Source organism: Sarcophilus harrisii, chromosome 4, assembly GCF_902635505.1.
Source record: "Sarcophilus harrisii chromosome 4, mSarHar1.11, whole genome shotgun sequence".
In the NCBI taxonomy this organism is placed as follows: domain Eukaryota; kingdom Metazoa; phylum Chordata; class Mammalia; order Dasyuromorphia; family Dasyuridae; genus Sarcophilus; species Sarcophilus harrisii.
This window is the reverse complement of record NC_045429.1, coordinates 251,939,360-251,956,517: the sequence shown is the minus strand read 5'-3', so window position 1 is coordinate 251,956,517 and position 17,158 is coordinate 251,939,360. Positions and strand designations below refer to the sequence as shown.

Genomic DNA, 17,158 nt, shown 5'->3' with positions numbered 1-17,158 from the left:
GTACAATGTTCTCTTAGTTTTGTTCACTTCACTTAGCATCAGGAACTCAATTTTTAAAATGAATATTAAGAAAAAGAATTGTGAGCTCCTAGAGTCTTTTTTATCTCTAGCACTTAACACAATGTCTGTCATATAGTAAGTATTTAATATATCCTTGATGATTGACTCATTGATTTGAGGCTCAGCACATATCACATGAATATGAATGAATATAAGCTATTTTCAAATATGACTATGTCATCTATAGTCATATGAAAAAATTCCCTAAATCATTATGATTAGATAAATGCAAATTGAAACAGCTTTGAGGTAATACTTCATTTCTCTCAGATTGGCTAAGATGACTGGAAAAGATAATGATAAATGTTGTAGAGGATGTGGGAAAAACTGGGATACTAATACATTGATGATGGAGTTGTGAACAAATGCAACAATTCTGGAGAGCTATTTGGAATTATGTCCAAAGGAGTATCAAACTGTGCATACCCTTTGAAGCAGCAGTGTCTCTACAGTGTCCATATCCCAAAAAGATCATAAAGGGACCCACATGTGCAAAATGTTTGTCATAGCCTCTTTTGTTGTGCCAAGGAACTAGAAACTGAGTGGATGCCCATCGATTGGAGAATGGCTGAATAAGTTATGGTACATGAATATTGTGGAATATTATTGTTCTGTAGGAAATAGTCAGGAGGATGATTTTAGAGAGATCTGGAGAGCCTTACATGAACTGATGCTAAGATGAAATGAGTAGAACCAGGAGATCATTGTACATAGCAACAACAAGATTATGTGATGATCACTTCTGATGGATGTAAATCTTTTCAACAATGAAATGATTCAGTCCAATTCCAATGGTCTTGTGATGGAGAGAGCCGTCTGCCTCCAGAGAGAGCACTGCGGAGTTGAATGTGGAATCACAACATAGTATTTTCACCTTTTTGTTGTTGTTTGCTTACTTTTTGTTTTCCTTCTCATTTTTTCCCTTTTTCATGTGATTTTTCTTGTGCAGCATGATAATTGTGGAAATATCCTTAAAAGAACTGAACTTTAACATATATTGGATTACTTATTGTATAGAGGAGTGGGGGAACACAACTATATATGGCCACAAACAGTGGGGTAACTCTGGGTGAGGTATAAGACCCTTCAGCCCAGAGGGAACCAGCTGACAGTGTCTGGTTTGGCTCCCCATCTTCCCTAAGGGCTCTCAACCTTCCTGAGAAGTCAGGGGACAGTGACAACCTATGTTGTGATTGAAGCAGAGTGATATCAGTGGGAAGAGTGATACCAGGTAGCAAACTACATACAATAGCAATATGTGGTCCCATGTGGTCAGTATATACTTAGCACATTCCCAGTGTTATTTTTGGTTACATAAGAGCATTAGGATATATAAAAGGGGAAGAACTGGGAATAAACGGACTCCATATTTCCACCATCCTTAGGAGTCCCACCTCATCACTTCTCCACTAATACAGTATATTTTAATCACCCTGGTATGGGGGCTCTAGAAAGCATGGTATACTTTGTCAACCCAACTTGGGGACTCTAGAAAGCAAGATACAACATGCAAGGTTTTGCAAGGATAAATATTGAAAACTATTTTTGCATATATTTTGAAAATAAAATGCTATTATTTAAAAAAGAAAAGAAAAAAGAAAACCCCAAATGATTTCAGTCAGAAACAACTGAAATGAATGAACAATAAAAATGTACCAAGCACTGTGCTAAGCATTTTACAAGTATTTTCTTATTTCACTCTCACATTAATTCAAGGAGATAGATGTTATGATTATCCCCATTTTACAAACAGAGAAACTGAGGCAGACTTGCCCAGAATCACACAGATATTGAGCAACTGAGACCACATTTGAATTCAGGTCTTCTTGATCTGAGGTCCAGGACTTTAACCACTTCACCATCTACTTGCCTCTGAGTGAAGCCTTTGTTCAGATCTCTTGTAATTGTTCAGTTTCTTTGACCCTAAAGTACAGTTTGACCATGTCACTCTCCTGCTCAGAAACTTTCAATGATTATATATTTGTTCATTGTCTAGTCTCAGATTTCTTGAATATCAAACTAGTTTGGTATTCTGTTGTAGAAGCTCTTTTTATGGTGGCAAGGAATTGGAAATTGAGTTAATGCCCATCCATTGAGGAATGGCTAAACAAATTATGGTATATGAATATAAAAGCCTAGAAAGAATTACACGAACTGATGCTGAGTGAAATGAGCAGAACTAGGAGAACTATACACATAACAGCAAGATTACGTGATGGTCAACTACAATGGACTTAGCTCTTCTCAGTAATACAGTGATCCAAGACAATTCCAATAGACTTGGGATAGAAAATGCCATCCCCATCTAGAGAAAGAAGTATGAATGTGAATCAAAACATAGCATTTTCACCTTTTTGTGTTTGCTTTTTCTTTCTCATGGTTTTCCCATTTGTTCTCATTTTTCTTTCACAACGTAATTAATATAAAATATTTTAAATAATTGTATATGTATAACCTATATCAAATTGTTCACTTCTTGAGGATAGCAGAGATATGGGAAGGAGGGAGAAGAAAAATTGCAACTCAAAATCTTACAAAAATGAATATTGAAGACTTTATGTGTAATTGGAGAAAAATAAAATATCATTAAGTTAAAAAAGGAAATATTTTAAAAAGAAAATTTGACTTTTTATTCATAAGTTGTTTTTAAAAAAAGTTTGGTAGTCTATTCTAGAGGTGGTAGAGAACCATTAAAGGAAACATTTTCATTTCTTTACACTTATACTCTAATTAAATTAAACTATATGCCATTCCCTGAACATACCTTGTGCCTTTCTTTTTACTTCCATTACTTTTTTTCACATAATCTTCCCATTACCTGGAATGTCCTTTCATTTTTCCTCTAGACCAAGTCTTATCCATTATTCAAGTTTCCACTTAAATGTCACTGTCAGCATGATCTCCACCAGCCAAAACCAACTTGTATCTTTTTTCTCTAGTGTCCATGACTCATATTTCTCATACAACAGATGTCACATTAATCCTTGTGTTACATCTCTTTACATTATATCTCTTTACATGTGTGTCATCCTCTGCTAGATTATAAGCTCCCTTATGGAAGAGATAGCATCTTATTCCTTCATATGTACACCAAAACATTTAACTTAATATCTTGCATAAATTAGGAGCTCAATAAATATTAGGACAGTCAGGTAAAACAATATGTAGAGAATACTAGGTCTGGAGTTAGGAAGACTCATCTTCCTGAGTTCAAATATGATCTCAGACCTTTATTAGCTGTGTTACTCTAAGCAAGCCACTTAACCCTGTTAGCTTCAGTTTCCTCATCTGTAAAATGAGCTGAAGAAGGAAATAGCAAACTATTCCAGTATCTTTGCTAAGAAAATTCCAAGTAGGGTCATTAAGAGATGAACACAACTAAAAATCAGAAAACAACAACAAAAATTAGCTTGCTTGAATATTTAACTCCCAAAAGGGATTCAATTATCCATATGCTTATTTTTTATTGAGTTTATAATAGACCACATCCATTATAAATGTCAGTGAGTACATCTAAAGTATAAATTATGAATTTCCTGATAGCCCAACTGAATACACAAAGAACAAAGAGATACATGCAGCCACAGAAACAAAAATATGACGAGTTCTTTGCAAACCATAGCCCCTTCATTAAGAGGATATACAAAGCATAAAAGAGCTGAAAATGCATTGTCAGATCTTCTGATGCTTCCCCCGTTTTACCAACATCCTTTTACATTTTCTAAGCTGAGCCATTATCAGATAAATCATTTACATCTTGGGCCCCAACTTCACCACTACAAATGTTGAGTCTCTAATGTAAACTCTCTTCTCATAGAAATCTGAGTCACCACAGATGATTCATTTTTATTTTGCCTCAAAGTCTCAACTTCAGTGTTTTTCCTACTCCAAATGTATCCTGTCACCTTTTTGTTTTAGCTTTGCTTGTGTACGCTGTGTGCACATAAGATAAATAATAATAATTACTCACATTTATAGAGTACCTTATAGTCATGCACAGTGCCATAAGACCATAAATCTAAAGGTGGAAGGGACCTCAGAAATCAGTTAATTCAACTGCCTGCCTCATTTTACAGTTGAGGGAAATGAGACCTAAGAAAGTTCCTGGCAAAATATTATCTTATTTGCACAAAAAAGGCTCTCACAGGCATTAACTGGATCTAATATAATCCAGCATAGAACCATGAGATATCAATCTAGATAAATTCACATCTGAACTAAAAATTGGAAAGCCATTAGTAATAATTGTTCATCCAAGAAGTCTTTGAATGAATGAATAGATTGGAAGGATAGATGGATGGAGAGATGTATGAATGAATGAGCACTTACTAAATGCTTGCTTTTTGCCAAGTTTTGTGCTAAGAGATGAGGATATATCCTTTCCAACTCTCTTTGGATCACTTTTATCTACTGCATCCAGAGAGTAAAGATTAGGGTTCACTCAAAGAATGGGTTCCATGAACCAATAAAAGTTCTTTTCCCCTGCTCTCTCTCTTTTGCCCTGGCTCCAGCTCTAAAAAATAGACCAGGGCAGAAGAGAGCTTGAGATATGAGAAGAGTAGGGGATGACAATGCATTTGTTTCTGTTCTGTGTTGTTCATCTTTCTCAGTTTGTGCCAGAGGTGAGCCTTATGGAACCCAGGAGTTTGACCCACAACAGCCTTGGAGCTAGGTTTGCAGGCAGGATGGTATAGCCTTGCCAATAGCTGGCAAGGAAGCCTTGAGAAACCAGAGTCCCTTAAACTTGAGCCCAAAGGGGAGTTCTTTTCATCATGCCATAACCACTGAATAAATACTTTTCGATTAATTGGTGATTACAGTACTCCTAAACTTCATGGCCTAAATCCAGGTACAATACAATGGGTAAATGTTCTTAACTTTGGTACATTAATAAAGAACTATAGATAGATTTCAGGGGGATCCACAAACTTGAAACTTTATTTTCACTAACTACTGACTAAAAATTATCATTTCCTTTCATTATGAACTTTAAAAAATATATATTTTGAGAAGCAGTCTAGAGGTTTCCCCAGATTTCCAAAGAGGTTTATGACACACACATTAAAGGTTTAGAACATCTATATATAAGGCCTCCCAAGACCTTTTGGTGCAGGGATGTTCAAAATCACTGCAGGTCCTCTACTGACATAAACCCCATGCCCTTTCTTTCACCTTTACTAAGTGGTAGATAGTATGAGTAACTGGCTGCATCTTGATGAAAAGGAAATCAAAAGACTCTAGGTGGCAGTGAAAATTTCCTTTTAAAACTGTATTTTGAATCACTAGAGTAGAAAGACAAAATAAGGGATAGTATTATCAAAGGATATTTTTTGTACAATGGAGGATAATGCCTCACTGATGGCTTTCATTCTACATCCTGCTCTCCCTGGGATTCTACTTTGTGGAGAGCTCCCTGCTCTTAGGATCAAAAGATTGAGAGCAGGAAGCAGTCTTAGAGGTCATCTAATTCAACTCCTTCATTTTACAGACAAGTCCCAGAGAGGAAAGTAACCTGTGTAAGGTCTGATGGGGAGTAAGGAATAGTAGCAGGATTAAAAATACGGGCCTATTTTCTCTATATCACACAGCATAGGAAGGAACTGACTGCTTCTTGACAATATAGTTCCTTTCAGCTGAGAAAGATTTTTTCTGAAAGATAATTCAATAGAGCCACACCCAAGACAAGGAAGCCCCAGAAGGAAATGAAGCATTTATCTACTTGTTTGTGGAATAAAAGCCTATAATTTTTCAAACTTTCTCAGACGGATGTAATGGTAAATTAGCTTTTGTGAAGGCATTCTCTCTGATTCTTTGTCCTAAGCCTAACTTTAGTTTGAATTTTGTCTAGTAGATGGGCAGATATACTAGACTGCAATTCAGCAGTCAACAGGAGAGAGCACTCCAGGCAGAAATCAGCAGGATGCCAGGCATCTTTGGCAACAGGCACAAACTTTATAATGACACTTGAGACTAATGCTCATGGCTATAAGCTCAACAAGCTAAGCAGTTCATAAAAAGCTTAAAGGTCTAAAGACTGAAGGGACTCCAAAGAAATTCCCGGAATCCCTAGTGGGTACAGGATATCTTGATTGTTCAACTAAAAATTGGGATAAGGCTAAATTTATGATTTCACTGATACAGGGAGCTCCCTGGTAAGAAAACTCCCCTCTTTTACTATAGACAAATGCCTTTTCTACTATTGACAGTCTTAGAGAGTTGTTTAAAACAAAGATTCTCAAACATTGTGGGATCAGGATCCTTTATACACTTAAAATGTATTGAGGACCTCAAAGAGCTTTTGTTTATGTGGGTGACCCAGGGATGTGCAAGAGCCAGTTTTTCAGCTTTGCCCCATTATTAAAATTTTCGATGTGAATATTTATCTCAGAAATCCACAAATGCTATAAATCAGAGCTTTATTTGTTTTGTGGGTTGTCTTGCCTTAAGAAAGTGATAGATAAAATGTTAATAATGTAGGTCAAACTTAGAAATGTGTCCTGAGAACTTTTTCCCTCCAGAAAGCTAGCTGTTAAATAAACATACCCCTGGATATCTATTGATATCTCATATTATCATCTCTTAAAATATACTGAGGATCTCAAAGACTTATTGTTTATGTGGGTTATATATGACCTAGAGATGTGCAAGGGCCAATTCTTCAGCTCTGCCCCATTATTAAAATTTTCATTGTGAATATTTACATCTCAGAAATCCACAAATGCTACAAATCAGAGCTTTGTTTTGTGAGCTGTCTTGCCTTAAGAAAGTGATAGATAAAATATTAATAATGCAGATCAAACTTAGAAATGTGTCCTGATAACTTTTTCTCCCCAGAGAGGTAGCTGTTAAATCAACACACCCCTGGATACCTATTGCTATCTCACATTATCAACCCATACATCATCTTGTATTAAACATTAAAACAGATAATTTAAAAAGTGTTTACTAAATAAATGAATGAATGAATGAAATCAATTATATTTTGATATATGTTTTATTAAAAAAATATCTTTTCCAAAAAAGAATTTATGACAAAAGTGTATTATTTTATGTATTTTTGCAAAATTCTTTAATGTTTGACTTGATGGAAGACAACTTAAATCTCGTGTTTGCTTTTGTCTTCAATGTACTGTGTAATATTATTTTGCTTGAAATGTATAAGGAAAACCCTGCCTTACAAAGATACTTAGTTGGAAAGGGAAAAAATATTTCAATAGGCAAGTAATAATTTATTATTATTATGGAAATAATTTTGATCTCAAGAGCCCTCTTACTGATCTTAGGTGGACCACATTCTAAAAACCATAAGATAGGGAGGGGTTAAGTGATTGCCCACAAATCACTTTGGTCACAGAGCCAGCATATGTCAGAATTAGGACTGGAATCTGAGTCTTCCTGATTCTAAGGCTAGCTCTATCAATTCTGTCTCTCTAACCAAAGCTTTTAAATTATCAAAAATGTCTAAGTTCCTATTACAAGTACATTTACAAATACAAACTATTATTAAATCTTATAAACTTATAGAGTTTATGAAAGATCTAAGTGACTTAGAGTGACTAAGCTTGAGAATTAATTACTTTGCGTTGCTGGTTTATATGGCTATGGGGGGGATCAGGGGAGGGAATGCAAAAGAGAGGAAACTAGATTCAGAATGACAATTTTTCCAGCTGCCTGTTTTTTTCCCCTCTCCAATGGATATAAATCCTTCCTTTCTTTGGAAAAAAATGACACTGTGACTCAAACCCTAGTAAACTGTGTACATGATCACTTTAGGTCAATGCTATTTTTATTATTTAAGATTATTTAGTTATCAAAATCAATGATACACCTCTGGGTTAGCAGGATTAATGAATGATGATAATAATAAAACCTGTACTAAACCACAAAAAAAAAAAACCTTTAATTTTTTTAATTTACCACCTTTATGAAATGCCAAATAAAAACATAGAAATTTCCCAAATCCGAAACCTACAAGGAAACAAACTCATTATCACTAGGCACGTTTTGCTAAACTGTGACCATGCCTGACATTATTTTTAAATGTTCTAAGTAAAAACAAGGCATGACTAGATAAGTGAATTTCACATTTTCTTAAAAGATGATTTATACTTACAGGTTTTCTAGTTGAGGGAACTTGAACGGAGTGGTAAAATTCTGGCTGAACTCGACTGTTTTTCTTGAGCTTTCTTTTTCTCACTGAAGCTTCTTGTTCACTCTGATGATGTACTTCTGCTAAAGGTTCAGTTTCTTCTAGGCGGGCTGCTGCCCTTCTTCTGGCATGACGAGGACTTGCTCTAAATCCCTGTGGCCCCAAAATAAAAATCCCACATGTGTATTATTAATGTGAAAATTGCCAGAGAAGAGTTAAATAAAAATCCATAGAAGTAATCATTCAGACTTAACAAACAGGTTTCTATTTCCAAAATAGTCATCTAAGAAGTAACCCTAGTGGTACAATGGATAAGTGCCAGATTGGAATCAGGAAGATCTGAATTCAAATGTCACCTCATATATTTACTAGCTGTGTGCCCCTCATCTATAAGTTGGGGATGATACCTCACAGCTTTGTTGTGAGGATCAAATGCAAAACTTAAAGTGATCTTATTAAAAGAAGTTTCAATGCACAGGATGATCTTGTTTATTAATCCTGTTGTTCAGCCATTTTACAGTCATGTCTGACTCTTCAGGACCCCACCGAGTTTTCTTGGTAAAGATACTAGAATGGTTTGCCTTTTTTTTTATCCAACTCATTTTAAAGATGAGGAAACCAGGATTAAGAGACTTGCCCAAAGTTATATAGTTAGTAAATGTTGGAAACTAGATTTGAACCTAATTGCCCATAATTTACCTAGAAGGGACCAGAGGTTCTCTTGACTTTTCTTCTTTTTAATAGTGCCAACTCACCACCATAAATTTTCTCATATCAGTGTATAAAAGGCTGACAAATTATTAGTTTTCATAAAACTTTTTTTTAACCCATGAGTATTTTCAAGGCTTTTTTGGGGAGGAGGGGGGAGGTGAGGCAATTGAGGTTATGTGACTTGCCCAAGGTCACACAGATAGTAAGTGTCGAGTGTCTGAGACTGGATTTGAACTCAGATCCTCCTAATTCTATGACCAGTCCTCTATCCACTGTATCAGCTAGCTGCTCTCAAGTTTTTTAATATTGTATTTCTTAAAATACATGATACCAACAGCAGCCAAAAATAAATGTCAAATGTAACATGTTATCTTTTTTAAGATAACATGTAGCAAATCATATGTCACCCATAATGCTTTATAATAAATACTATTTTATTTAGTGTGATTGTAGCAACTCCTTGTTAACTCACTATATAAATGTTCTGGTATACATTCTTTAGAGAAGTGATAAAAAAGAAAAAACAAACTACTTCTTGCTTATTTTAGCAAATCAGCATAGTTTTTCTAATCAATTATAGAAAGATAAATTTCAAAAATGAAATTATTTACCAGTAATATTTTTTTCCATTTAGTACTTAAATTTGTTACCCATTATAAGGTAAACTGTAACCTCATAGTGGAAAACCTGGAAACTCAAAAACTCCAGTCATTCTGTCAGAATATAACTGGCAGTCATGTTGAGTCAAAGTGTCTTTTTCCCTTGTACCTGACACTGTGAAGTTTAAATATCAACTCTATTTGAATATTATCCTTCACTTCCCTAAAAGTCTTCCCCATATACACAATTAATACTAGTCCCCTAACATGGATATTTTGTTTCCTTCTTTTAATGTCTGGTCCTGCTAAACTTAGATTTGAACCCTATAAAAATACACTTTGATTGTTTGGGGGTCAACACCCTGAAGTCCAGCAGATGTAACCTGCTTCAGCCATTCTCCTTGATTGTCCTTCATTTTGTATCTGCCTTCAATAAATTTGGCCTGTTTTACTATTGTTGTGAGCTATGTTTCCTCGTTCTAGGTTCTTTAGTCTGTGTTAAGACTCCCACATAACTGAATATAATACCACATTATTCTGAGGCTGTCCATTTACTCAATTTACTTGAGTCTTCATTATAAGGAAAGTGCTCACTGTATATATCACAGGTTCTTAACTTTTTCAATGTGAAGGACTCCATTAGCAATCTGGTATAGCCTACGGACCCTATAAAAATAATGTTTTTAAATATATAGAATAAAATATATTTTCTTTACAAAGAAAACAGTTATATTGAAAGTCATACTTTTTTTAAAGTTCAGAGACCCTAAATTAAGAACTTATGGTGGATAAAAATTTGTATTTTGGACGTATTTTATCTATCTGCAAAGAAAAAAACAAAGTCTTAATTGTTTCTGGTTTTTATTGTGATGTTAGATTATTCAATAACATAAATAGAATCCATCGATTTTGTAGGTTAAAAGTTGCATATGGTAAGATATGCTGTAATTTTTGTATATTTTTACTGGATGGTATATTTTCTACTTCAAATTAAGCATGAAAAACTTAGATTAAATGAAAAATAATTTAAAAGCTTGGCAAAGTTAAATTTGTGACTTTCAAGAGCACTTGGTATTTTAACATTCATCTTAAGGCAAAGGAATATATCAACTAATGGAATTTCAGACACAACTCTGGGTGTAAGAGGTAGAAGTGAGGAACATACATTCAGACAACCTCTGAAATAACAACATACAGGATGCTGCTTATTTTATCCATTTACAAGGTTGGCTCTGACAAATGGCTTTAGCATTTGCTAAAATAATTTTTAAAAGAATTTATTATTTTATTTTTTTAAATTTTTTATTATAGGTTTTTATTTAAAAATATATGCATAGGTAATTTTTCAGCATTGACAACTGCAAAACCTTTTGTTCCAATTTTTCCCCTCCTTCCTCCCCACCCCCTCTCCCAGATGACAGGTTGGCTAATACATGTTAAATATGTTAAAGTATAAGTTAAATACAACATATGTATACATGTCCATACAGTTATTTTGCTGTACAAAAAGAATCAGACTTTGAAATCGTGTACAATTAACCTGTAAAGGAAATAAAAAATGCAGGTAGACAAAAATAGAGGGACTGGGAAGTCTATGTGGTAGTTCATACTCATTTCCCAGAGTTCTTTTGCTGGGGGTAGCTGGTTCAAGAAATTATTACTTTAGATAAAAAATGATTTGCAATCCTTTTCCTATACCTCTTCATTTTGGAGTGTGTAGAAACTTCTGCATTTGATAAAGACTGAATGACTACATCACTACAGGTGGTCCTGAATATCTGAAGGCCAAAACTAGGGAATATAAGTACTGGAGGGTTTTACCTAAACTTAAAAAGTTTCCAACATTGATTTATAAGAGGCTATCCTTATATTTAGAGTCTGAGCATCAGTTGGACTAAATTTAAAGAAGCTCTTCATTAGAGGATCACGTGATGATTTTTTTGGCTGCCACAGCTTTCAAAAACCATCTCCTAAGTTAAAGAGGGATTATGATTTGTATCATTCAAGGGAGCATCCATTTTGATGGAATTACAGATCTTTGAAGGCTAAAGAGACTCCTACGTCAGTTCATAAAGACAAAAGCAAAACAAAAAGGAAAAGACTATCCAGTCAGTTGCTATGGAAACTCAACAAAGTGCAATATGTTACCTATATTAAAACCTGATAACAGTCTTCACCTCATCAAAATGACTCTCAATTTTTGATATGAAAAGAGTACCACAGGCTTGGGGAAATTAAATTGAGGTTCAATGGTTCTTTTCTTTATATTTATATGATGTTTTCTCAGTAGTAGAAGTAGAGAATATTTTAAATTCACTAGTATGTTGCTTAGGGATAGGATAAACAGATGTGGTTAAGCAGACAAAAAAAAAACAGTAAGTCTAAAGACTTAGAATTAGAAATAAAAGAAGCTATTTTATTTCAGCATTCATGAAAGTTAGAAAAAATTGTTGGCTAAACATAAAAATTGCTGCAATGACAATAAGAAAAAATCTAATGAGAAAACCAAACACACATATTTCAATTATTTTTAAAAAGATTTAAATGTTCATTTGCAAAACAATATGGAAATATATTTTGCATTACTGCACATGTACACCAATTTGTTTATTATATTAGAGAGGGAAAGGGGGAAAAAGGGAAAGAGAAAATTTGGAACTCAAAAATTTAACAAATAAATGTTCAAATTGTTTTTACATATATGAAAAAATTAAGTAATATTCAAAAAGATTTAAAAGTTTCAACACATTAAAAAAAGTAAATTTTATTAGTAAACAACCAATGCATGTTAGAATACTTTATAAAAAGTATCTTTTTTCCTCAAAATCTATAGATAGATAGCCATTCCCTGGTTTTCTTTAAAACTCAGCTCAAGCACTATTTTCTGTAGAAAACTTTTTCTGAACCCTAAAGCTACCAAAGTCTCTCCCCAAAAAATATCTTACATTTATTCTGCATATATTTTGTATCTAATGCTAGCTACATGCACATGTCTCCCTTGATAGTAAACTCCTTGAAAACATGATGGTTTTATTTTTGTCCTTATAGTATTAAACCCACAGTAAGTATTTAATAAATGAGAACTGATTGATTAAATTTGGAGTCAGAGAATCTGGATTCAAATCCTGTTCTTTTTACTTTTATGGTTACCACAGATGTAACTTACAGATAAAGCAATTCCTTCCAAAGATTTTCCATATGTAAAAGATTTTGATGAGGGAAGGGAAAGAGAGAATAGGAAAAAGAGCAAGAGACAGAGAGACAGAGACAGAGACAGAGAGATACAGAGACAGAGACAGAGACAGAAAAATACAAAGAGACAGAAAGACAGAGACAGAGAGACAGAGATTCAGAGACACAGAGAGAGAAAGAGACACAGAGTAGAGACACAGAGAGAGAGACAGAGAGAGAGAATTTATATATAAATATATGGCATATGTATATAGGTTATTAGGTACGATGCTTCAAAGGCAGGATTTGAACTTAGGCCTTTTGACTACAAAGCCAGTGCTCATTCCACTAACTTAATTTAAGGAATACATAAATTGCTTTATTTCGTATTGGTATAAGATGAGCAAAATCTCGATGAGGGTAGAGAGAAATAATATGTCTAATTTGTATTTAGTAAAAATTCAATTTGGGCATCTAGGTGGCACAATGGATAGGGTTTGTATCATGACTTCAAATCCAGCCTCACACACTTACTAGCTGTTATGAAAATGGGCAAATCTTTTAACTCTATTTGCATCTGTTTCTCATTTGTAAAGTGGGATACAAATGGAAATGGCAAACCACATCTAGTATCTAGAGTCACAAAGAATCAAATTGGACTGAAAAGACTGAAGAACAAATTCTATTTCATAATAATCTCAATGTCATCATTTAACTCTCCTATTAAATGTTTCAAGGAATCTCACATGATTTTGAAAGGCATAAGGGAGATACCTTGTAAAAGGCATCTTTAAGCTATTATTTTACTCTATTGAATAAAATCCTTTTTTTAAATAGACAACAAACAACAAATAAGCACTTTGAGGTCATATTTTTCTGTTCATTATAGTCAATTGCATGACGTGAAGAGATAGTCCCTTAAACAATATGATTTGTGAACACCTGCCTTTCTCCTTTTCGGACCTTCACCGAAGCTACCTTGGCATTGTGTCTGTGTGTGTGTAAATTGTTCTCATATTTTGAAAAAATGAGAACACAAACAAAAAGATCAGTGATTATGGATAATAACTGAGTCGTATAAGAACTGTTGAAAAGTGAAAGCAGAAATTGAAGAGTTGATGGATTCAGAGTATAGACTGAAGTATATTTTCTTTTCTTTTTTTTTTTTTTTGAGAGGGGACGTTACTAATAACTAGCTAACATTTACATAGCACTTAGTATGTGCCAAGCACTGTGCTAAGTATTTTATGGTTATTAATTAATTTGACCCTCATTAATAACACTGGGAGATAGGTGCTGTAATTATTCTTTTTCCAGGTGAGGAAATTGAGGCAAATAGAGGTAAAATGACTCATTCAGGTCACAGTCAATAAGTGTATAAAGTTAACTTTGAACTCAGGTCTTTCTGACTCCAGATCCTAACTCTATCCACATGGTCACCTCACCAAGGTTAATATAGGGAATTTGTTTTACAGATAACTATACATATTCGTAATAAGTTTTCTTTTTGTTATTTTATCAATAGGTGGGGAGAGGAAGACAGAGAGTTCTTGACAAAGACCTCCACCTCCTACCTATTGATAACTTTGATGCTGCCTATAGGTCCCATAGCTTTAATAGATGAAAATAAAGTGAATTTTGAATTAAATTTTAAAAGATAATAACTAAATTACTCCAATGTGTGTGAGAGAGGAATAATCAAATCCATAAGTTTTTTCCAAACATGTGGAAGCCTCCCACCTTTCAGAAAGATAAAAATCAATCATTCAACACTTCAAAAGTATGTCATTGCCAGCATAGGCCTTCTCTGTATATGCTTGGTCTAATTCTGTTGCTCTTCCTATCTTTGTTTTCTTAAATGCCATTTCTACTTCCCTACAAAGACCATCAATGATAGAAATATTAATGTAATCTGGCTCCACTATGATTGAGTGAGAGAAAAAAAAATGTAGAAAATGAAACTGATTATTTCCTTTTCAGTCTGTTTATTTCTTCCTTCCAGTTTCATCTTTAAATGCTTTCAGAATAATCCGGTTTAACTGATGCCAAGCTTTTCATAAACTTAGTTGTTGTTGGAGGAGGTTTTCCTCCATTGCTTTTCACTATTTTATGAAGTATTACTTTTTAGAATAGTTTACCATCAATTTCAATAGGATTTTACAAAAATGTTTTTTAAGTTATTGTTGCCCTTGACAACCATATTTCTCTTCTTGGCAAAGAGATCAAGCATTGACTGGATGAGAAAGTTTCTAGGTTCTTTTGATCTCTGTGTTGTATCTATTTATATAAATGACAAACAGGAAGCTATATACTAATGAAAGGAATTTGCCACTGGAATGGAAAGATGACCAGCATAGAGTCTAAATCAAAGAGGAATTCCTGCTTAAAGTCTTGCTTCTTAGACAAACCATCCTCCACACAAATGCCACAATAATGTAGTTTTGACCACCTGATTTCCCTACTTAATAAACTCCAGAAACGTTCTATTACTAAAACTTTTCACAAACTGGCTCTAGCTGACCTTTGTGTAGTACTCCCCTTTATGCACTCTAAAATCATGTAGCAAGTGAAGCAAAACTGGCATTCTTACTGTTTCTCACAAAAGACATTCTATCTCCTGTCCTCAATGTTATTATCACTCAAAATGCACTTCCTTCTTACCTGTGCTCTTAGAATTCCTTGCTTCCTTCAAAACTTGAATCAAGAACCAAGGACATGAGGTCTTTATCCCAAACTTAGCACCTTCCCCAAAATTATCTCCCTCATACTTTATCTAACCCCCATCTAGCCTTCTTGACAAAGACCTCCACCTCCTACCTACTGGTAATCTTAATGCCACCTATAGGTCCCTTAGCTTTGATAGATGATTTTTATTTTATCTTACCTGGAATCAGGACTCCACTTCCCCATAAAATCCCATTATATGTATACTCTATCCACTCCTGCATATCCTCTTTTCAGTGACTCTATTTCCAACTTTCTCTTTAAAATGTATTTTCCTTGAAGGCAGAGATTGTCTTGCTTGACTGTATTTGTATCCCCAAAACTTAGAAAAGTGTCTTATATAATAATATTATATATATATATTTACTGATGGACAAGCTCTGTGGCATAAATAGCCAACTGGATATCATTGTGTAACAACCATTTTTTACTTGTTTTTTCCTGATCTGTTATTAAAGTGGGGATTTTGGGGGGAGTTTGAGTATATATTTTATAAGACTCTGAAATCTTCTGGGGCTTAAGAAAATCAGCAGAGTGTCATAATAAAATGTAAAAATCTGGAAGATCTAACCATATATGGGAAATTAATAAATTAACTGATCAAGAAACATTTATTAAATGCCAGTTATATATCAGACACTGTGCTAGGTACTAGGAATAAATAAATAAAAATGAAATGGTCCCTTACATTCTTTTTAGGGTGGGTTGGGGGTGGAAATAGCATATATAGATGGATAGATAGGGAAAAAAAATTTTGTTAAATGATTACTATGTACCAATGTTGTTACACAATGGTTGTTACACAATGATATCCAGTTGGTTATTTATGCCACAGAGCTTGTCCATCAGTAAATATATATATATATACATATATATAAAGCTTAGACAGATACTTTAGATGAACAATAAACTGGTCCACAACTGACTAGGAGAGAAATGGGGAGGGTTACATTGGGAAATTGTGTAACATTTTTCATGTGGTATATGGTTAGAGAACAGGATGGGGAGTCAGGAAATGCTAAATTCAAATCTGACCTCAGATACTTACCAGCTATGTGATCCTGGGCAAATCTTTTAACCCTCATCTTTAATTTCCTATCTCTAAAATGATAAAATGTGGTAAAAGTCTATGTGAATGAAAACACTGAACAACAACAAACTTCTCCCACAAAATCACATTTTTTAACATCCACATTTTTCTAGTGTTATTTTTGATTGGGAATGATGAAATGTCAGTCTCCAAAGATTTAAAAGTTGTAAGTTACTCAAAAAGTGACAGAGAAGAATATTAAGAGTATAAACATATTATTAAAAATAAATTATGCAAAAGAAGTAACATAAAAGATATCACCTAAGGGACAGCTAGGTAGTGCCATGGAAAGCATACCAGCCCTGAAATCAGGAAGACCTGAGTTCAAATCTGGTCTCAGACACTTAATACTTCCTAGCTGTGTAACCCTGGGCAAGTCATTTAACTCCCAACTACCTCAGCCAAAAAAAAAAAAAATTAAAAAGATATCACCAAAGAGATATATAAATAGAAAAAGAAGTGTGTTGGTCCTGTACTGAGGATTCAGGATAACAAATGGAAAATCCTATTGATACCCTCCAGAACCCAGCTTCTTAAACTGTGGATCACATTCCCACATGGGATCTTATAACTAAATGTGAGGGTCATAAAATTAGGAATATTATTTGTAAATGTTTAATTTATATATCTTTTCATATAACTATAAAATTAAAA

At 34.0% G+C, this 17,158-nt stretch overlaps 1 protein-coding gene across 1 annotated transcript in view; it reads right to left on the bottom strand.

Moving 5' to 3' along the window:
- The window catches only part of DST (dystonin), a 575,913-nt gene that overhangs the window by 475,585 nt on the left and 83,170 nt on the right, over positions 1-17,158 (bottom strand). Inside the window, 1 exon segment of the mRNA XM_031964703.1 lies at positions 8,174-8,362. Within this exon segment, the coding sequence (XP_031820563.1) occupies positions 8,174-8,362 (189 nt within the window).